Source organism: Haliotis rubra, unplaced genomic scaffold (genome assembly GCF_003918875.1).
Source record: "Haliotis rubra isolate DU_JTF1 unplaced genomic scaffold, ASM391887v1 Scf227, whole genome shotgun sequence".
Taxonomy (NCBI): domain Eukaryota; kingdom Metazoa; phylum Mollusca; class Gastropoda; order Lepetellida; family Haliotidae; genus Haliotis; species Haliotis rubra.
In genome coordinates this window covers 811,564-835,211 of record NW_025766303.1, presented here as the reverse complement: position 1 = coordinate 835,211, position 23,648 = coordinate 811,564, and the positions used below count along the sequence as shown (strand labels likewise).

At 37.5% G+C, this 23,648-nt stretch overlaps 1 protein-coding gene across 8 annotated transcripts in view; it reads left to right on the top strand.

Moving 5' to 3' along the window:
* Positions 1 to 17,724, top strand: part of LOC124277762 (ankyrin repeat and SAM domain-containing protein 1A-like) — a 114,445-nt gene extending 96,721 nt beyond the window's left edge. For all 8 annotated transcript variants that reach the window (XM_046713494.1, XM_046713491.1, XM_046713492.1 and 5 more), the window contains 2 exons: positions 13,256 to 13,457; positions 17,289 to 17,724. In XM_046713494.1, coding sequence (XP_046569450.1) covers positions 13,256 to 13,429 — 174 coding nt within the window. In that variant the 3' untranslated portion in view covers positions 13,430 to 13,457; positions 17,289 to 17,724. The remainder of the gene's footprint in view (positions 1 to 13,255; positions 13,458 to 17,288) is intronic.
* Positions 17,725 to 23,648: the final 5,924 nt, after the last annotated feature.

Genomic DNA, 23,648 nt, shown 5'->3' with positions numbered 1-23,648 from the left:
TATAATGCTGTAAAGCTGAAAGTTAAAAAGGCCATGAAAAGAATCATTTCTGTTTCCAAGGATGCTCCCTTTCAAATCCGAGACAAGTCTCTGGTGAAGTCATTTCTGTGTGTGACTGAAATTAAATTTGGAGAGTGACATCTCTCCCTGTGTTGTATGTGACACTTAGCTCCATTTGCATTCTTGTTAGATGTAAATCTGACCTCCACATGAGACAAACGATCTTTTTTAGAAACAGAAATTCCCTTGTCAGGTAACATTTATCGACAGGTTGACTGCACAGCATTTTGTGGATATGGACTATGCTCTGTTTTACATGACAGTCCGAATCTTGACATTATTGGCAGCAACATGCCATACTGAGACATTGGAGGTCAAGGTCATGAAAACTTATATATACCAATAACATATACATGTTCTGATGCTTTGGTTTCCTGCGGTTCTGAATATTGTTCAAAGAGTTCAACTATGTCATGGGGTTAGAATGTTGTCATTTTGTTGAGTATGGTTTGGCACATCAATGGTCACTTAGGTACCAAAACGAATTTCAACACAATAAAATTACAATTTTCAGAAGAATTAGAAAAGAAATGTAGTTTCTTTTTCACTTTTGTAATGTGTTTGTGCAAGGTACGAGTTTACCTTGGTGACAAAGAGACAGATATCATCTGAGAGAGTCAAGCCCTGCTTTGTCTTTCATCAAAGACGTAAGTCTCCATAATGGAGGGACAGTCTTCCTCGTTTGCCAGTGATGAATTTACTCTGCCTCGTGGCCCTAGCTTGCGTATAATTTTCCCGTGCCTAGGTCGTGAGATTGTTTATGCATTGACGCCTTTGTAGGATGTTTTCCAAACGTGGGTTGTATTTCTTCTTCTCTGCGTACTTGATTCCCTTAGTGATGGAACGTGTTGCAGCTTTGTTGAACATTTGCCTTGTGTTTAATTGGCCTTTCTGTAACCAGTGATCAGTCACTGGTTGGAACTCTTGTACACTTACATGTTCTTCAGTTTTAAACTTTAATGTCTTGTGTGTTTTCTGTTTTTTCTTGGTTTGGGTGCTTTTTTAAAACATTAGTTATTTATTTTTTAAAGCAAAATGATATATATGTATATATATCTTTCAGTACATGCATTATTTCTTCTTTTCAAGTCAAATACACCATTATTAAAAAAGTATTATACAATATTAAGACATGTAATAGTAGATAAAACATCTAATTAACACTTCATGTCAAGTAAAATGATTGGAAAATTTGTAAGAACCTATTTGATGTACTGTTCAAAAAGTCTGCAGGCCTGTTTGACATGTAAATGGATTTGAACCCTTGATGTCCATGGGTACCTCATTAATCAGTCTGTCATATCCACACACCTGTGATGGCTAGACAGGAGTTATGTCCCTTTGACTGGGCAGGTGACAACAGTACACTTTGGGGTGTTGATGTCATTAATTGTAAGTTGTGGAATTGCAAGCTCTCTGAAGTAGCTAGTCTCTCTCAGCTTTACACATATTTCTTTTGTAGGAAAAATGGCATATGTTATAAGAATATATTATGAATCAAATTGTGGACTTTGAAATGGTCTTTGTATTGCGGTGATGCTTAAGCACACACCGTGACAGATCAACTAAATTGAAGTAGGAGAGATTACCTATTTAGGAACCCCATTAAGACACTGAGGATACTGAAAGAAAAAGCATGCCCATGTATTCAAGATTTAAAATATTTTGGTTTTTTAAATGTTTTCAGAAAAATGGATACCATTCACTTTCTAAAGCTTTCAGAGCTTTGTTGTGCAGGGTTTTTTGCCCCAATAACGACCAAATCATCATAAACATTTCAGTCTTGATTATTTAATGCTCCGTAATAAAAAGTGTTTGTGTGACTGTTTAATTTTTTGTGAAAAAATCATTATATGAAAATATCTGTAATCATGTTGAACATTTCACTGATAGTCGCGCAGTTGTATTCCATCAGTTCTGCTACTGTTTCTTCAAGATCTGGATAGCTGATACCTGTCTTACGGTTGTATTTCCTTGAGTGGTAAAGACTTAACAAGACAGAGGAAATCAGATACTTCTTCAAGGGGATTTCACAGTATTTGGTTAATCCTGTACTCTGTTTATTCAATAAAGTGATCCATGTTTTCAACACAAACATTAAAACAGGTCCCGAAACCTGTATCAGTAGTGATACTCAGGTGAAAGCCAGGTGAGACGGTAAGATTATCTCGTTAGCAGACACACAGGTGGAAGTACTATATCGTCATCTGCACAAATTAGCTAGGTGTCACTTACATCATCGAGGGTCAAATTGTTAAAAGGATGTAATTACAGACAACTAAAAGTTTAGGAGTTTGGCGTTCCTCCAAGGCAGACTTACAAATAATTGTCCCTGTGTAAATTACAGCTTTATAGCTTATTAACACATTGTAGTAATAGCTACAGGAGCGCCACAATTTGTTTCAAGTCAAAATTACAAGTTTCAAGTAGTGTGCGTGCTTTGTACCAGGGGTTTATAAGATCGGCCTCTTGTCCCAAACAACAAATTATACATCTTGAGGTGAACTCTTTTGTCCAGAGAAAGAAGTAGTTCCCCCTTTGATGATGGGAGCTTTGAGGGCCACAATACCCCTTTCTGGTGGACCTATCGCCCGTGACTTGCCCTCGGTGGAGGATGAGCCGAGACAACGATGTCATTGCCACAATACTCGCGGGCCGACACAAACTTACGAGGACAGATGGTTACACCCCGCCTTCTTTGTTGGTCACAGCATCTGTCCGGTCCCAATTAGAAACAAGTTGGCAATTCGGGCCTAATGGGCCATCATTATGGAGCTAAGGCCGACATTTGGAGTCGTTTACCAGCAGTTTCATGTCATATCCCTGGCAAAGATTGATGTGATATATGCTTCATTTGCAAAAAAAGCAGGCAAAATGTGTGCTTGCTTTGTTGGAGCATTGTTTTGAAATGCCTATAGTCGGGGTCTGAAGGAAACTTTGATGTGCTTTTCTTGAGTGTGATGTAGAGCCTGTAATTTGGAAACAACAATTAAGAAAATGTCTTCGGTTTGACTGTTTCTCACTGATTTGGGCCAAGACAGACAGTTTTTTATTTTACATTTTATCTATCTATACACAGTTAGAAATAAAAGGGAACTTTTGTATCTTAAAGTCTGTTTAATCCTTTTCATGTGTAGAAAATTAAAAGAAAAAATTAAACTTTTTGCCAAGATAATGTTATGATAAAAGACAATCTACATCAATGATACTTCTGCTTGGGTATTGGAGTCACAGGGAAATCTTAAAGAAAAAGCATGGAATGATATGTGTATAAGAATCTGATACAGTTATTTGTTCAAGTATATTTATCACATCAGCTCAATGCTTTGCTGGCATGACATCATGCACAGTCATGTGTGACATCATCCACAGTCTTCTGTGACATCATACACAATCTACTGTGACATCATACACAATCTCCTGTGATGTCATGCACAATGGATGACATCTTCAATTATTTACAACAATGGACTGATTGTTTTGCTTTGCTACCTTGCACTTAACAGAACAGTGGAACGTGAAGGGTGGGACAGTCAGTCATCATGACCAAACCATATGTCTTGGTGACATTCTTTGATCGGTATTAGTGAGCTGTGAATCACAAAATTTTCAAGTGATTTTATGACAAGAGTTTTCAACTGACCTTCAACACTATCACTAAAACTTACATGGCGAAACTTTAAATAACTCAGTCAATGTTTGTTTCTTGATGGTGTCAATGTTATAAAAACTTGTAAATAAAATACAGTATCAAGTTAAGTTTCTATAGATAGTATTGAATTATCGTCTTAATGTTTCAAGTGAAACCTAAGCTGTAGTGACTTGAGAAAGAAGTTCACTGTGAGGTATTTAACAATGTATATCACTTTCCTGCAGTTGTTACAATGTTACGTATATACCTTATCTACAGCCATATAGCCTGGAGGGGTGTTGGCTTGGCTGATGGGATAGGGCAGTGCTGGGATTAGCTGATGCTATCGCAATGTTGCAAACTGCTGAGTTGAAAAACAGGTGTTGTTAAAGTAAACAACGATGAACAGAAGTGCGAGTAACCCGTCCTGCTGATTACTCTCTGATTATCCACGTAACATTGTTAGCTCTGCCGTGTTTGTCACAAGGTCAACTTGGGGAGAATCCTATGTGTCAGGGAGGGGTTTTTGTTTGGATAGAAAATAAGTTAGGAATAAGTAAAGGAAATTAAAATGGAGACATTTCACACAGAGTTAAGAGGTAGAGTTTCAAATTACCATTGCTCCACTGTTCTGATTGAAGGGACAAGAGGTGTTCTGGGTGGGACATTTGTGTTGTGATGGACGTATAATTACTGTAACTGTTTGTGCTTCTATAAAGTTTACTTAACATCTAGAATCGGGGCAAGTGCCACAGGCCATGTGCTTTTCATGGGTGTATTGTACATTACTCTGACAATGGACCGACAAATTTGCCTGAAAATTGTATGTAAACATTTTCTCTTACTACAGGGGGTAGAATGAATTCGAGATGTGCTATACATGGAGGTATAGTGAAGGGAGAAATATGATCTCTGAAAAATTAGCCATTGTTAGATTGTAGAGTCGGAACCTAATTGTTGAAATCCTGGGTGATCCCTTTAGGGTAGATCTTTGCAGCACGAGCTTAGAGGGGAGGGGTGGAAATTAACAAGGCAGTAATTCTATCAGTGGCTATAGACGCGTTTTATTTGGCGAATAATTTGCCGGTTTTGTTCTGATGATGAATACAGGCTACGGACTGAGTCAGATAGTCTTACCTACCGTATGGGTAATTATTCGCGGTTGTGGGCACCACAGGACGAGTAAAGCGTGGATGAATTGTCAACAAGTGTTTTATTCCATGTGTGAAAGCTTTGGTTCAGGGTGTCATCTTTAGGAATTAGACAAACATTCACGGTTTATCTGGTGATTGGGGCATGCACATCGGTCACAAAAGCTTCAGGGTCGGTTTACAAATCTGGGAATCTGATGGCATGGTGACCCCGATGTTTGTGTCTGAATCTGATTGATTTCATGGATGCTGTATCAGAGAATGGCTGGATGTCACGGATACACATTTGTACCTGATGTGCCAGAAACCTCTCCACCTGAGGCTAGAGTCTGTGAGGCTCTGTAGTACACTTGGCACCGGCCTGGAGTGACCTTAGAACACTTGGAATGGTCTATATCTACATAGGATTTGTCATTGCAGCTGTAGGGAAGGAGGGTGGGTGGGGTGGGGGTCTTTGGGAAGACAGGACGTGGTGATGAGGCTGGAGTGTTCTTGTGGGTAAGCGATGGACGTTGTTTGTGAGGGATAGCTGGGCATGGGGATAGAATCGAAATAGTTGGGCTAGTGTGGATTGTGTGTGCAAGTTTTACATCATGTATTCTGAGGATTAATTAGGGAATGGTAGAATACACCAGGAATGTTTTTTACATATTGTGCCTTTGTTGGAACTAACAGGAGGCTGAGGTTCACATTGCTTTCCTTTGGTGTGTCAGCAGGGTTATCAGAAACAGATACACCCCATCGCCCTCCATCTTCCACCAACATAAGTTTATCTTATGAATAGGAGGAGTTCTTGAGATGGGGAAATTTTGTGTAATTTCTTAGGGTTAAGCCATCCTTTGCAAAATTTTGTCAGATAAAAGAAAGTAGATTTATGTGTCTCAAATACTGCATGATCATTTTAGGGAAGCTACTAGAGGTCATTTTTAGCAAGCTATTCATATTTGTTGGATTCTGTTGTGAGATGGACATTTCCGTTGATCTTTTTACACTAAAAGCTGTGTTATGATAAATTTCATAAATAGACGTAAGTGTAATTAGAATCAGGAGACGGGAAAAAACCCTTCATGTGATGTTCAGGAGAAGTACAAAGTGGATGAAAATGTAAAATGTACAGAAATTTTCTTTGAAGATTTCCAAGATGTTTTATCACTCATTTTTTACTCTGCGATCCCGCCGCCATAAAACCATTGCCTCCTTTAAAGGTGAAAAGCCTTCGTTTTCTCTCCGTTGACCTGAAAGATATCTGATAGGAGAGATACAATCCATTCTGTTGCCTGACTTTTGACAAATGTGGACATCTTGGCACGGGGACTTGTACAGGGACAGATGCATCAGCTTGTGTGGTGTGTACGGGGACATGAAACAAACAAAAGCTGGCTCACAGTAAGAAACAGCTCTCTTGCAAGCTTGTCAAAAACTTGTGGCAGGAAAATGTATTATGTACGCCTGACAAGTCAAGCAGACGCAAGGTCGGTAGCATTTTGCAAGATATGGCCATTTGTTCACTAGGGAAATACATTTGGCTGGCGAGGCCTTTCACAGCATCATGTCACAAGAACATGATAAAAAATAATCTTTTTGCGGTGCCAAAATAATTTGTTGAAATTTTGTGCTCATTCTTTGGGCTTTGTTCATTTCTGCTGACTTGAGGGACATGATATCTTTGATTTTGAGCAAGTGAGGGAATTCGCGAAGCATGCAAGAGTGGGACGAAGCGAGAATGATTCAATTGTATGAAGGATGTCAACAGTTATCAGTCTCCTGACGGCAGGATGTGAAAATGTCCACTAGGGAACCCAGGATATTATTTATTAATGTTATGTATGACTGACTGACTGACTGAGTTTAGTTTTACGCCGCTTTTAGCAATATTCCAGCAATATCACGGCGGGGGACACCAGAAATGGGCTTAACACATTGTGCCCATGTGGGGAATCGAACCCGGGTCTTCGGCGTGACGAGCCAACGCTTTAACCACTAGGCTACCCCACCGCCCCAATGTTATGTATGCCGATTGTATAACATGAGTATTGGTTAACTAGGGGATAATTAAGAGTTTTAGGGAGGCCGAGGGGCAACAAAAGGTAAAAGGAATGGGGATTATTGTTCAGGACCTCAGGATGTGGAGAATGCATGTATTTTGATGCATGACGACAAGGTGGATTCAGTGGATGGCAAGATGAAGATTGAATATTTTTAGGGTACCGTTGTGTTACACCTGTCAGAATAGAGGTGCTGAAAGTGTATTAGAAAACAAAAAAAATTGTATGTTGTCTTGTATTGCACATTCACCCGTCTCACAGACTGACGCGCTGTGATGTTGTCATGGCGATAATTTCCAAACAACTGGTAACATCAAGTGACATACTCTGCTGGTTGCATTCCATGAATGAAAGTATTGAAATATTATAGGGGTACCAAATTATGGGGGTGCGAGATTATGGGGGTACTACATTTGCATCTAAAATACTCCTAACAAAACAAAATATAGTCTGACCAGGTTGAGAACAAACAAATCAATATTCCTTTAGTTCTGATGAAGAATGATCACAAGTGCTGTATTTGTTTTTTTTTGTCTCAGGAGACATTAAAATATTCTACGCCATACATTTCACATCCATGTACAGTAAACTGTGGGACATTAATTTTAGTTTGTTATATCCATAGATCATTCTGTGTATTTGGACCAAAGTATACTGCAAGTGGCCATTACAAAAATATAACTGTTCAGCATATCCATCAGTTCAAAAACAGCATGATTATTATTAACATTATTTCATGCGCAATTTTTCAACTCAAACCCACAAACTGTTTTCCTTGTCATTTGTTGGAGAACAGTTGCAGGATATAATTGTACTGCAGGTGATCAGAATGATATTCCCTATTGCACACGAGACTTCAGTTGTGTAATTCTAGGTACAGGGATGAACCACTTAGCCTTGTCTGAATCCTCCAATCACAGTTTCACTCTGGTCACTAGGGCTGGCTAAAATGATAGATAATTGGAAATATCGTCGATAGGAAAAATGATTTATTATTAATGATTATCGATATGAAAGAGTTATTGATGATATTGTTCATTAACTTTTGTGGCAGAAACAAATTTTAATGTTCTCACACGATATACAAATTTACGACTCGATTCATGGTCTGCTTCCTAATTATGTTTGGAGCTGTGGGGTAGCCTAGTGGTTAAAACGTTTGCTCATCAAGCAGTAGACCCAGGTTCGATTCCCCACATGGGGTAATGTGTGAAGCCCATTTCTGGTGTCCCCAGCCATGATATTCCTGGAATATTGCTAAAAGCGGCGTAAAACTAAACTAACTAACTAACTAACTAACTAACTAACTAACTAACTAACTAACTAACTAACTAACTAACTAACTAACTAACTAACTAACTAACTCACTCACTCACTCGCTGACTCGCTGACTCACTCACTCACTCCTAATTATGTTTTGCTAGTAGTCCATGTAAAACATGTTTCTTTGAGATGTTTTTTGGCATTTTTGCGCAAGTTACATCTCCGATATTTATCGATCATCGATCGATATTTAGTTAACGATCTATATTGAAAGCCAACCCTACTGGTCACCAGTTCCATACTTGTGGGTTGCACAGGAGTGGTATGCATCAAAGACTACTTAACCCTCAGGCAGAAGATGCTTACTTGCATGATATGATTGAAAACTCTTCAAAATGACCAACACACTATCATGTATATATGATAAACTAGTAAATAAGAGAATAGCTCTTCGATAGAATTTTCTCTGTTGTAAAAAAATAAATATCAGGCTGTTAGTTTAGATTTGCATTTTCATCACACACAAAAAGGAAATGAGAAATGCAGTTAAATAGTTGTTTGTAAATTCATGCACATTTTCAAACCATTGTTTTACATTTATATTCATAATTGTTCATGTGGTATAATTCACTTTCATTGCCTCGATGTGTCATTACAGACACTGTTTTCATAGACATTTATCATAAGCTCTGTCACATAAAATTGACATTATTATGCAATAACAACAGTTTGTCATGGTGTACAAGCTGGAGTGTTGGGTTCTGGGAATTCTTAAAATACTCCGCCATGTAGAGAAGCCCAGCTGTTAATCTGGAGTTAAGTGTTGACCCCAGACTGGCATTTTCATAGCTTGTTGAACAAGCAAGCAGCCATCACACACCAATAAAACTGCCATTTCAAGCTGGTTTTTTTGCCTAATCCTCAAAAGTTCCTCATCCTCATTAAAATTTTATGAATCCTCTATATATTACTTCTGTAAAAACTATGTATTTTTTTCACTTTAAAATATTTCAGGGTTTTTTTTGTTACTATAACTGCTTTTGTCATTTTCTTTAGAAAATGTTTGCAGAAAGTTCAGTGAATGTAAACAATATTGAAATGGCATCATGATGTTTTCTTAGTTATTAAAAAAAATTTCCTGAACAAAATATAAATATGACTATTTTGTCACTGTTAAAAATCCAAACAGCTTTTTATCATGACACCTGTTAATGTTAGGCGGTCAATGTACTTATCATCCCACCTGAAGATTGAATTTCATGTTTAGATCTTATGAGATTTGGAAGTAATAAAAAGCTGCATATCTAATCATTGAATCATCCCAATCCCAGTCGGGTGCAAATGTCACTAATCTCGACTAGAATAAATGGAGAATTGTCAAACTTTAGGGGTGAATCATATTTGGACATCATTTTGTATTACCCATAATCCTTCCCAATTGTGTGAGGACCAGACTTTTCTGATAATCGTGTCCCTGTTATATTAAGACCAGAGCCTGGTATTGTAGACCAGAGCTTGGTATTGTACACCAGAACGTATATACAGTAGGTAAGGCTTCAGACTACCTCAGATCACATTTCCCCTCGACTATGGCTAGGCACACATATCTGATTTATTAGTTTCCAGAGTTTTTACCAACAAATTAACCTCAAGTTCAATAAAAGTAGCATCCGTGTTGATCAATATATTTATTTTATTTTGGCATAGTTGATCTTGGTGATGGTTTGGAGAGATAAAAGTGAATGTTAAATAAATGTAGTTGTTTGACATGTTCAAATGGATCAAATCAAGTCAGGGAAAAAAAGTAAATTTAGAACTGTTCTTATTTTAATTTTGTCTGTAGTGTGTTTGCTCAGACTGCAGATCTCAACTGAAACGTTTTGATGAATTGTCGCCCAACCCTGTACTTCTGCCGACAGTGTCGTTCCAGGGGCCATACATTGTCGACCACAACAATAATCTATTATGTCAGTGATAACCCAAATTGTGGTTTGTACTCTTTGTTATTAAATTGCCAGTCATATTTTTGTCTGTCCACATGACTTTTATTTCACGTTTTCCATATCATTGTAGCCTTATTGTGGTGACTTAACAGTGACAGCGACTCGGTCTGTCTGTACTGGCAGGGGATTGTTCGTGAAGTCAACCTAACTCTTTAATGCACGAGTCACATAATCATAACAGATTGTTGGAGCTGGAACAATGTGTTGTCGTGAGAATTGTTCTGAATTTGTGTATTAATATGTTAATGGGCCCAGATTAGGTGGTATTTTTTGTCCATTCTTCTCATTATGATTTCTGGATTTTCATCAGATGATTATTACAAATGTTCCGCCTAAGCTTAGAAGAAAAAGAGATCTTTGATGTTGGCTATCATTTTGCATTATTCATCAGTGTTAAGAGAAGATTATAGTGTCTGACAATGAGGTTGATAGAGTGAATTGTGATAGATTTGTCAGTTTGTAAACAAAGTTTTAATTTAATCTGTATAATGATAACAAGTTGAAACAATGCCTTGGTTGTTCAGTCTCTTGTATCATGTTCATGATGTGTTTTCATATGTACCAACAGTGATCAAATACAGAATAACATATACAAAAAATATAATGTCATCTTTTCTCACATATGACATTTACCGATTCCATAATATCATGGTTCATGGTTTATGAGCTGGATGTAAACTTTTAGTAGTTGTTGCTTTTATGAAGTTGTCTTAAGAGATGACAAGAGAACTTTGTTATCACCGTAATCAGTTGGTCCTGCCACAGTGACAATGGAACTCCCTGCATTTGAACTCCTGAAAATCTCACCTACAAAATGATATTTGTGTGGAACAGAATATACACAAGATACAATGCTTCATTTATCTGGAAATCTGGTTTCAGGATGTCAGTGAATTTTGATTACTAACAGAACCAAATGCCGCACGCACTATTGTGTCCCAGCAGCGACCATGCTTGACGATTGTAGTTTTGCAATTGATCACCCAGTATTCAGCATGAAAGGAGTGGGTATCATGTTATCTCAGTGTTAATCTAATGCTATCTCAAATACTGGTATATTGGAATATATTGAAATATATCATTCCTGATGTAATGATGCTAGCAGATACAATTTGTTCCGACCATTTCATCAAAATTACATGAAGTTATATTATTGGGCTATTAATTTTTTACTGTATTTATGGTAGATTGTTGAAAAATGTTTGCTCTTTTCTGGCGTAGTTTCCAAGAAAAGAAAAAAACCCATTGCTACTTGTAGAACAATGCCAGGTAAAGCAGAAAATATATGGTAAATCATCATATCTAGTGTTGCTTTATCACAAACTTTGTTGACCAAGTTTGTTGTTACTTGTTATCACCTGAACGAGTGGAAGGGGTATAATGCAGGTTTCTACTGCTCATAGTAACACTGTAAATAGTCCTATGCTTTATATAAACAATGTGGCTGTAGGAGGTAGGGGAGAATGGATTCAGATGTCTTGTATTTAATAAACAATTGTGTCTGGGTGGAGACCATATACCAGTATATGGTCTCTGGTCAGGATAAAGGAGGTTGGATTGTATGTCTAGTTTTATAGCATGTGGCTGCTGGGTATTTTTGGTGACAACTTAAAAGTAGTTAGATTTGTTACTGTTATTGGTAATAAATGACAATAAAATGTAACTGTTCTTGATAATGATAAAGACAAGTGAGAGCTTCAGTTAGATTGACTCCAATTTCCTAGTGCATCATAGTTATAATTTATCTGCTTTGTTTCAAAACAACCCTAAATGACAGGAAAAATAAATAAATGTTCCATAAGAAAATAAGTGCACAAGGTACTCTGGTCCTGAAGAAACTGTCTAAAGTCTCCCTGTTCTTTCTCCCAAGATGTCTGCTGTAGTCTGTCCATTGAGAGACAGGACACGGAAGTGTACAGAGTTGTGGGGATCAACTTGTTTTCAAGCCCACCACTCAAGTCTTTGTCTTACCTCCGAGTTTTGACTCTTGGAATTTCGAAGCACCATTGTAGCCAGTCAAAAAGTGTCATCGACATTGGGGCCTTTGTCACACTAATTGTTGACCCTTCTCGCTGGTCACTTCAGGCTTTGCATGTCTGCCAACAGAGGGAGCATTGATGTCCACGCTTACTCTATTTTTAATCTTCGAGTAGTTGTTGTTATGGGTGCGAGCATCTGTCTGGATGGGTATTGTTGATGCTATTGTCACCTTTCCGTTGTCAATAGATCTCTTGACCTCTAGGCTTTTAAAACTGTGGTTTTGTCCGTGTACGAGGGAATTAATTAAACGTGGCCCGTAGCTGTTTTCCAAAAGGGGCCCACCATAATGGACCTCATGTCTGGATTCGTAGAAATGCTCACCCAGGCATGCTAGTACTGTCTCCAGTCCAAGGTTGGAAATCAGTTCGTTCACTGCACCGGAAAATTTTGTCAATCACTTTTCTGGCCAGGTCACCTCTTAATTATTTTTGACTTGACTGATGGCATGTGGTTCGCCGGCTACTGCATTCTCATAATTTATCTTGGGAATATGTGCAAAGTGAGGTGTGAGCCTGTCTTCGAATACTGCTGCACTTTGGTGTAGTTTATTTGAAAACTTCCTTCTCGGATCAAATTGTAATCTTCTCCTGCCCATCCATGCATATAAATGGAATATTTTCAATGGCGGATATGCCTTTGGGGTAGGCAAATTTATATTGAAAAGTTATCTTTGGAGGTGAAATACAGTTATGTTGAGAATAAATTGTATGGTACCATCACTCGTGTGGTGAGGGAATTGTGTTGAAAAATACAATACAAAAAGTGTTTAATAAACTGTCTGTGGACATTTAGTTTGAGGTGCTGATCAGCTGATAGTCATCCAGTTCACGTAACAAGGATTAGATTGTACAAATGTATTACCGTTTGATGTGCAAAGAGATTTGTCTCCCCGTGAAATCAGTGGAGACCCTGATATTAAAACTCTTCAGCCATCCATCTTAGTGTAACTCCTGAACATCAACACATGTTGACTCAACTCATAAGCAACAAAGTATGTTGATGTGTCAGTAGTTGCTAACAATTTTCAATCTTTTGAAGATGTATGTGTTTCATCCTTTTCAGGAATTGGCAGGGGAGATAATCCTGACTTTGGGAGAAGCCTTCGAGATTGCATACCAGATGGCACTGAAAGAGAAAGCTGAGGAAGATGCAATGGAGTTTGAGAAGAAGCTTAGTCCCAGTGACCAAGAAGACACAACTAGCGCCTCATCAAAAGCATCGCTCAATACAGTATAGCACATACATAATGTGTGTTATCTCTTTTGTAAGTAAATCATCAGCATCTGTCAATACAGTATAGCACATACACAATGTGTGTTATCTCCTTTGTAAGTAAATCATCTGTCAATACAGTATAGCACATACATAATGTGTGTTATCTCCTTTGTAAGTAAATCATCAGCATCTGTCAATACAGTATAGCACATATATAATGTGTGTTATCTCCTTTGTAAGTAAATCATCTGTCAATACAGTATAGCACATACATAATGTGTGTTATCTCCTTTGTAATTAAATCATCTGTCAATACAGTATAGCTCATACATAATGTGTGTTATCTCCTTTGTAAGTAAATCATCTGTCAATACAGTATAGCACATACATAATTTGTGTTATCTCCTTTGTAAGTAAATCATCTGCCAATACAGTATAGCACATACATAATGTGTGTTATCTCCTTTGTAAGTGAATCATCTGTCAATACAGTATAGCACATACATAATGTGTCTTATCTCCTTTGTAAGTAAATCATCAGTCAATACAGTATAGCACATACATAATGTGTGTTATCTCCTTTGTAAGTAAATCATCTGTCAATACAGTATAGCACATACATAATGTGTTTTATCTCCTTTGTAAGTAAATCATCTGTCAATACAGTATAGCACATACATAATGTGTGTTATCTCCTTTGTAAGTAAATCATCTGTCAATACAGTATAGCACATACATAATGTGTGTTATCTCCTTTGTAAGTAAATCATCAGCGTCTGTCAATACAGTGTAGCACATACATAATGTGTGTTATCTCCTTTGTAAGTAAATCATCTGTCAATACAGTATAGCACATACATAATGTGTGTTATCTCCTTTGTAAGTAAATCATCTGTCAATACGGTATAGCACATACATAATGTGTGTTATCTCCTTTGTAAGTAAATCATCTGTCAATACGGTATAGCACATGCATAATGTGTGTTATCTCCTTTGTCAGTAAATCATCTGTCAATACAGTAACTTAGTGTGATGAACAAGGTAGATAGCTCTGTGGATATACACCGTCTATGTTACAATATGTGGGACGTTTCCATGTAGATGTTAACACTGTTACCCATCAAGTTCTTCAATGATCTCCCTTGTTCTCAATACAGCACAGGGGTTCAAAAATCCCATCGCCTGACGCCCGGAACAAGTCAGTTTTCATTTCGGGCAATCAAATAATGGTATCTTACTTGTCCGACTAGATAATTTCCACTTATGGTTTCAAACCGCAAATAAACTTGGATTTAATTTCACATCTGCTCAAAATGTAGCTATTTCATTTCGCAATGATAATAAAGTAGAGTTATCTTTCTTTGCTATTTATCACTTTTCAGTAAATAGTCCAATAAACATTAACATCAAATACCATGTTGATTTCTTCTTTCATAATTACATCATCATAATTATGTCATAAAATCAGGGCAAGTGGAAAATTAGTCAGGACAAGTTACTTTCATAAAGTCACTTGCCCTGTGGCAAGTGGCTTTTTAAAAAAAATTTGAACCCCTGCAGCAGTGAACATTTACATAACGTGTATGGTCTCCTTCGTAAGTTAACTAACAACATTACCAATACAGTGTTATAAATGTTGATATTGTCCTACAGAGTGTACTCTGGGCCCTGTGTGTATACAGGGTATTTTTCTTGTCAGTATGAATATTGTGGTCGTATCCACCTGGAGGCTAAATCCCGTATTTGCCTGGCTCCTCTTGTGTGACTTTATACAATACCAATGGTCATGGTGTACAACACAATCATGTCCTTAACTGATCTGATTGTGAATGACTCATTGAACAAGATCAACATGTCTTTCATTGAAATCACCGGACATATTGCACTTTGTGATCCAATGAAGAAGACGATTTTCTCAAATCAAAATGAACAATAAATGTGAGTCTGCTGACATGATTAATTTCTTCAGTCCAGCTACAAATGATTCGGGGTGTCAAGAGGATCATTTGAAAGAGCAAACATAAATTGACGAGTCTGCGAGCCAGCGTTTCTTTCCACGATTAAGCTATATTATGAATTGTGAAACAACAATACAATTTACATCCCCTTCCCGCCGTTTGCCCGGTCGCTTTTGACTCGATATTAAATGAGAATAGAAGTCACGGGTCCACACTTTGAAAGATGGTCGTCTCGCGAGGTGGGCAGTAGGGGTAGCCATATTTGAAACAAGCAGGGCTCGAAGCCAGTAATTGTTCGACTCGGTCGCCAGTGTCGTTTGTTAATCTTGGGATGCGGGATATGTGGGTGCTGTAAAAATGAAGCGTACAAATTAAGGTTCCTCATCCTTCAATGCAGTTCGATGGTGAATTCTTTTTTCGTTTGACAGATTGAGAAAAAAACCTAATGAAGCAGATGGTGGGATACTGGGGCAGAGAATAGGACGCCCCTAAGTTGGTTGTGGTATATTCACAGATATTGTTCATGATTGTTTTGTCCGTGCTCCCTTTTGCTATGGCGAAGTCCCCGAAGTAATAAATATGGTCTCGTTTGGGGGTAAAAATCTGAGGTTGATGTCAAAAATATTGCGGCCAACTCTGTTTGTGGCTTGTAATCCACACAAGGAGAAGGCAGCTCTCTCCTTCAATACAGCATTAATCAAAGACCATTAAGCCGTAGGAGAGATGCATTAGGACTGGCTTTTCAATCGCCGACAATTTCTTGTAAAAGGAAGCACTGGGAACATGTGGCAGTGATCACCAGTCTATTGTTGGCGATGATACATTGCGTCTCGTTGAGACGAGGATTTGTCGCGGATGTGCTCTGGGGGGAGACTAGTGTAGGTGTAAGTCAACCAGCCCGGCTTTATTGACTAGGCCGAAGAAGGAGAGGTGGGTAATTGTCCATTAAATATCTCCGAGATGAAATAAACTGAACATGCGGGTACTAGTATAAGCGTGGCTTGTTCCATAACCGACACCATCAGATTGGAAAACGCAATTCAATCGAGTGGAGAAAATTCTGAAAAAAGGGTCGAAGGCTGTACATTTCAAAGAGACGATGCATTTAATTTGCATACATTGGAATCCCAATCGACAGGATTAATCTCAAAGATAATAAATTAAAAGTTAATTGAGGAAACATACGCAAGAGCCCAAATGTCTTTTTGCTTGAGAGATGGATGCCTTTCTTTTCTAAGATAGGAGGCCACTTGAAATATTCTGTGCCATGACTTGATCATGTCCTTTTTTGTTGCTCAAAGACGACAATAAATGCAGTTTTTTTTCTTGTTTTGTCCATATTGTTTGAACAAGGTTTGCTGTTTGATAAAGACTTCAAACCTTTGCCTTGCTTCGATCAATCTCAAGTTGTGAACAAATTTTCATCCAAAATATTTTGATAGTGAAACATCTAAATCATTTGAACATGATTTTCTGAAAGGTTACATGGCTCTCCAGGTGATAGCTGAGTTCACACAGTTCAAGACTGTCAGTATTTAAAAATATGAAGTGTCTCAGAGTTTGCAAAGCAGCACACTGACAAGTCAGTTGTTTCATTAGAAAACACTCACACTGTCACTGACATTAATGTATTGTTTCTATTCTGAGGTGACCCTCTTTTAATCAAGTGTAAGTGGTATGGGTTTAGTATATGGCATGTGTTGGTTGGTTCAACTGTGTCATTAATGTTGGAGGAAACCCTAGGGTGACAATCCTGGAACATATAAGGGATGTAACTCTAAAAAGAAATTTGTGGAAGGTTAGAATTGTATGAAATTCAGTGAAACTGCTGTGCATTTAATTGTGATATTGTATTGAGGTGCCATGTCAGATTTGTTGAGTGGAAATGTATCGATAATAATGAGACTTATTTGTTTTTCCAGATAGCTGGTTCCTCATCAGGCTACTCCAGATCTTCCTTGGCATCAGGAGCTCCATACACCAATCCGCTAACATAGATCCTGGCAAGTGTATCAGCCGAAGTCAGAAGCAGCTAGCTCAATGAGAAGTTATTACTAATGTCTACAGTTTTATGAATATTTAGCACCATTTAAAAGTAGTTACTGGTATTAATAACCACCAAAGCATCATCAATGTTCCACAGTGATCATCATAAGGCAAGCACCTGCTGGAGTTGCATACAACTGACTACTTTATTCAACTATCATGTTCTCATTCCGTGAAGCAGTGAAAGATCTCTTGGAGTAGGGGTTCCAGTAATCTGAGTGGCACTGACATTATTATGTGAATGCCCCCTTGATGTTAATGGATGACTGCTCCATGATCTGGGACATTCACCGGTCTAGTTCTTCAGGAAAATGATAAAGTCATCATTGGTTGAATGATAATTTAACAATGAATTTAGAAAACACTTAATTTTGATTGGTTAATCAGAGGTTTCAAATTACAGTAACCACCTCTGTGGTATGTTTGGTTCCCAGTTCATTTCAGCATGGTGTAATCTACAGGTAAGACAGGGCTACAGTGAAAACACAGAATGTATATTTGCTGAATGTTCAGATATTTGAAAGAATTATTTGACTACAATGTCTTTTACAATTCAGCTTTGAGGCAGATTGGGTGATATACACAAGTGTATAGAAAAACAAGTATCTAAAGATGCAGCTGTACAATTTAAGCATGACCATGCATAAAATTGTTGATTTGTTTATTAATTTCTTTGTTTATGTTGGCCTGTATGCAATTTTTGGCAGAGGGAAGGTTGCAAAGATTGTGAGATATATGAAAATCTTTTCTAGATTTGTTTTGTTTATGTTGATACATTTTGTAAATGTATTGCAATTTTACAATTGCAGGTAGTGATTTAGAGATTCCCAGCATTGCCCTCATTAGATAATTTACTTTTTTACTTTCATTTTTTGAAGTATTAATACATTATGCATACCAGTCATCACATTAATCAGAAAATATATTTAACATCATATTTCCGTGTATGCCACAACTGACCAAACTGCTTGTGTAGTAGAATCAACTTGACATCAGTTCTTGTGACCAATCATATTTACCAGTTCGTAAATTTGAACATATCCGCACACAGGGGTCATCTCAGGATTTTCAACCTATTTTATTGTGTTCATTAACAGACCAAGAATGGTTGCTTTGTACAGCATGAAATTAAAATTGACAAATGGATAGAGTGTTGTGTAGAAACACACCAGGAATGAGCAGAGAGTTATCACAAGATTCATTACCCCGACATACTGTAAAGCATGCCACTTCATGGAATATTTTCAATGTGCTACAATTTTAAGAGTGCTTTCTTTCTGTTTCATTCTTTTTTTCCATATCAATCTGTCATTACATATCTTCTTAATATTTTTGTAAATTTTGAGATGACCCCCAAGATAACCAAATATAGTGTTTTAGCAGCTTCACCATTCCACTTGTGTTTTGATTCCTGTTGTTTATATGCAACTTGTAGTTGTATTTTTATGTTATTTATTCAAGTATGTTCACATCCCACTAGAGTTTTGTATACATTGTTTTGCTTATGGCAGTAGGAAATGATTGTTTTCATGTTAGTGTCGCACTTGATCTCTAGTTGTAAACGGAATTTACACACAAATTTTCTTGTAAATTCAATTTACATACAGCATAATTTGGAATCTGTATGCATATTTTGGCAGAGATATAATGCATAGTAATAATTTTGTTTTTGCAACAAGTTACTCATTGCATTTCAATCTTACACATGTGCTTGATGTCAGGCAAGAGGTGTATTAATAAATCAACATTTCAACATTTGTAGAAATCTAGCATGCACTTCCAGGTCTTCCTTGAGACAAGTATCAAATCAGTAAATACTGTGTTTCTTTACTTCTCACAGATATTCTATTCTTTAAAAATAGTTTGGAAGGTTGGACAAAAATCCATATATATTTTTTCTGAGGTTACATGTTGTCAAACAGTTAACCATAAGTATTTGCATCATATCTAAATTTAACCAGTTTATTTTCTGTATTTCTTGATTGAAAAAGAATATATCCTTGTCAAAGAGTTGTCATATCAATCAGCTTGAATTTCTCTCCTCATGTATTTTGTCAGAAAGCATGTTACCAAGGTGGAACATCTAAAGCAAGGACAACATTGATAACTTCCTATATGAAAGGCACCAATGTTCCTTGCAGTTTTCAAGTGTGCATGCAACGTTGTTGCCTTCAATTTGATAATCTGATATAATTTGATATATTAGGTTTACAAGACATGTCTTAAAATAACCTGTTTGATATTAAACTTTACATTACAGTAAACCCTGTGTAGGTAGATTGCTGCTCTACTGATAAAACTAGAGAATTCTTCGTAGTAAGAGTTACGTAGGGGAGAGAACACTGCTGGTGGTTCAGTCGTACCATGGGTGGTACATCTCCAGATTAGTTCTACATGCTCCAGCAGTGAGTGGGTGAGTGAGTGAATGATTGTTCCTCACATACAGTTGTTATAGATTGTCTGTTGCTCTCTGTAGTGTATAATTTACTTAAAGCCGTGAGCTTTCAATAAAGTAATAATTTGGACTTATTCAATGAGATTGTGTATTTTCCCATTGAATTAGTAAATATGTATGTGGTTTTGAAAAACCCTGCTGACCATATATCTTTTACTGCTACTTGTATAAAGTGTTCAGTTTACATTTTGTGATAAATTTGTAATGAAATTGAAAAGGCATAGTTTTATGCAAACTATTTGATGAATTTGGTCATCTAGATTTCTCCTTTATTGATACACAGATATTGCTGCTTGGGTTTGCTTATCCTAACTGTAAAATGGCTATGAATGTCACTCTATTGAATTTTTGGGAGCTTAAGACTCATTTCTGGAGAAAATACTGCAATTAAATGTTGACAGAACATGTGCAAGTGGTACACTGACATGTTGATGTTGAGTACTTCAGTGATGATTCATCTGTAGATGCCATGTAAGGCTTGTGAGTGCTGTACAGTCTGTCATGAGTTTATTATGTACAGCCTGATGAAGATACTGCTTCTTATTGTAAATTGTATATATCTTGGAATGTTTGTAAATACTTTAACAAACGCATTTCTTTCAACGAATGACATGTAATATCATCAAATTGTCAGAACTTTATTAACAACTGTCATGAATTATTGCTCTGTGTGTCTGTTCATATTTCTGTACATCTTCAAAAATGTCATGTTTCAGTCATGCAGCCATATGCAACTGTTGGCAAAGATGTTTATGTTTCTGCATCACTACTCCAGCCCTGGCAGAGGCACCAGTACTATACTGTCATCTACCATTGTCACCACAATATACATCCGGGTTACCTACAGATCTGAGAAAGGGGTGCTCAAATTCAAAAAATCAAAATCGTACTGAACTTTGTTCAGATGTATAAGAAACTGAAAGATTTTTGATAACAGTAGGCAGTTTTATAGTTTTGTATTCTGTGTAGACAAATCTGTAATGCCAAGAAGGAAATATTAACTATATTGTAAAGGACACTTTCAAGGACAAATACAGATTGGTCAAGTAGTTGATCACAGTTATTAGAGTGGTGCATTTAATACAATGAATACGGTGTGGATGATTATCTGAAACACAGATGCTCCACACATTCCAGCATGACAGCCAGTCTGCTGATTGGTCCACAGGTTTACATAGTTGTGGATGACAAGGAATCACGGGAAGGTTTTACCCCAAATATAATAATGCACATGATGGATGAAAAGAAAAATACACCTGACATATTTTTTTCTTGTTTGATAAAAATATTCTTCATCATACCTTCTCAGACCCCTAATTATCCCCACTTGAATTTTAAATGGTCAGTCCTGGTGAAAAACTTTCTTTTACAAGCTATTATCATTATCTGCATTATGGCTTCATGTACTGAGATGTTTCAGTTTGGAGATGGTATATGTGCTGAACTACGCAACCTGTACTTAGTTGTATGTACTGACATCTTGTGTTGCTGACCCACACCTGTTCTCCTGTATATTATAGCAAGTGTACAGCCATTTGTGTTGCTTGTGTTTCAAAGGAAACTCAGTTTTGTTGTGTGACATGAGAAAGATTTTGTTTATTTATGCAATGACCAGTTATTCTCGACCAATTACAGTGGGTAAATGAAAGCTATTCTCGACCAACTACAGTGGGTAAATGAAAGCTATTCTCGACCAACTACAGTGGGTAAATGAAAGCTATTCTCGACCAACTACAGTGGGTAAATGAAAGCTATTCTCGACCAACTACAGTCGGTAAATGAAAGCTATTCGCGACCAAACTGCAGTGTTATGAACAACATATATTACTCAACATCTGCTAAGGAGCTAACAGTCTTCTGTCAAAGATGTTGCCTTAACAAATGTTGAGTATCATGTGACAAATTTAGCCCAAAGCTGACCTGAAAATATCATCTTCCAATTTGTACAAGAGTAAGATGGTTCAGTGTGATGAGCTTCTTCTTCTGTGCCATGTTTCGTGGTTGGGTCAGATCTGTGGCTAATCGACCTCTGCTCTCTGCTAAGACCTGTTTTTGTCTTTTTCTCCCTTTACCTGACAGGCTGGCCATTCATTACCTGATATGACTAAAAATCTGTACTTATGGCCTGAAAGGAGCTACCATTTGAATTGGGTGAGAACTAAGTGTCCAAAGAATATAAATTCATTTTCTAAATGTGCAGATTGGTTTTTTTTAGGGTTTTATTTAGAAACGCTAACCTTGAACTATAATCTCTAATTTCAAAACCAACCCCATTCTGAAAATGTAAATGTTTTTCTCCCTGACCGTAAAGAGTACCAAGATTAAAGCAGTTCTGTTATCCCTGTTGTATCTGAATGAACAAGCATCATTATGTAGACTGGAGCAATACTCAGCCAAAAATGAAGCAATCAATATTTTTTTTCTAAAACTTGCCTGTTTTCTCTCCTCCAAATGTGAAAGAGCAGAAACAGAAGTCATATATTTTAAAGTACACAATGCGTTGATCTCAAGACATTGGGAAAGATCTACCTCATTTAGACCAGTGAAACAGTCATAAAGTGTTGGAACAAAAAATAATATATGTCCGCAAAACATATATGGTATTTGTCGTTTGATTGTTTTGGCGGGAAAATGCATTTCAGTCGTAGTGCGTGAAATTTGCCAAGGGAGATAACTCTGATTTTTTGTGTGACGTGAGCTTGTTTGTTTACGTTGGTATGCTTGTCAGCTGAGTGTGCATGCATGTGTGACTGTCCCCTGTACAGAAAAGACTTAAGATTCTGTGTACATACTTTCGTCATGTCTTACGTCTCTCCACTGACTTGTTTGTATAGTTTGCAAAACAAATAAAACCATATAGATATTACACGAAACTCTTGTTATTAATGACGTCCTCCGGGGTCTTGTGGGTAGAGTGTCCGCCGGCAGAGCAGGAAATGATGGTTTGATCCCAGGCCGGGTATACCAACATACTTGATTGAATGTACTTGTTGTTACTCTGGCTGACGTTCAGCATTGGGGAGTATAACTAGGACTGACAAACTGTTATACTGTTTCTGGGTTGGGTATCCATTTTCAGCTCAGTGTTAGGGAATAAAACCAGGAATGACCAGCTCGGAGTTGGAATGACTGTTTCTTTGTCGGGTATCCATTTTCAACTGCACCTCAGAGTCAGTCTAATGTTTCTGGGTGGGGTATCCATTTTCAGCTCGGTTTTAGGGAATAAAACCAGGAATGACCAGCTCGGAGTTGGAATACTGTTTCTTTGTGGGGTATCCTTTTTCTGCTGCAGCTCTGAATCTGTACATTGTTTCTGAGCGGAGTGTCCATTTTCAGCTCGGTTTTAGGGAATCGAACCAGGACTGGCCAGCTCAATGTCGATATAATGTTTCCGTATGGGGGAGATCCATTTTCAGCCCCAGCCCGGAGTCGGTATACTGTTTCTGATTTCCGGCTGCACCATTGTGTCTTAGTGGGCTAACACTATAAAACTGGCATAACTCTGGATCTTTTGGAAGGAGCCACAAACACGTCACATACATTCCTGTTTAAAAATGGTAATCTTGAATACGAGGTGAAACCCCATCGCATCCTACCTGTTATCAAAGACTGTAAACAAAGGCTTACTTTGTTCGTAATTTTGTAGGGGCGCGGATGGCATAGTTGTGTAAGGCTAAATGTCCCGTGGGTCATCTTCACCACCACCAGGAATCAATACACAACCGATTCACTAGTTCCAATAGTTCAAGTGACTATTACATCGCACTGTATAATAGACCGT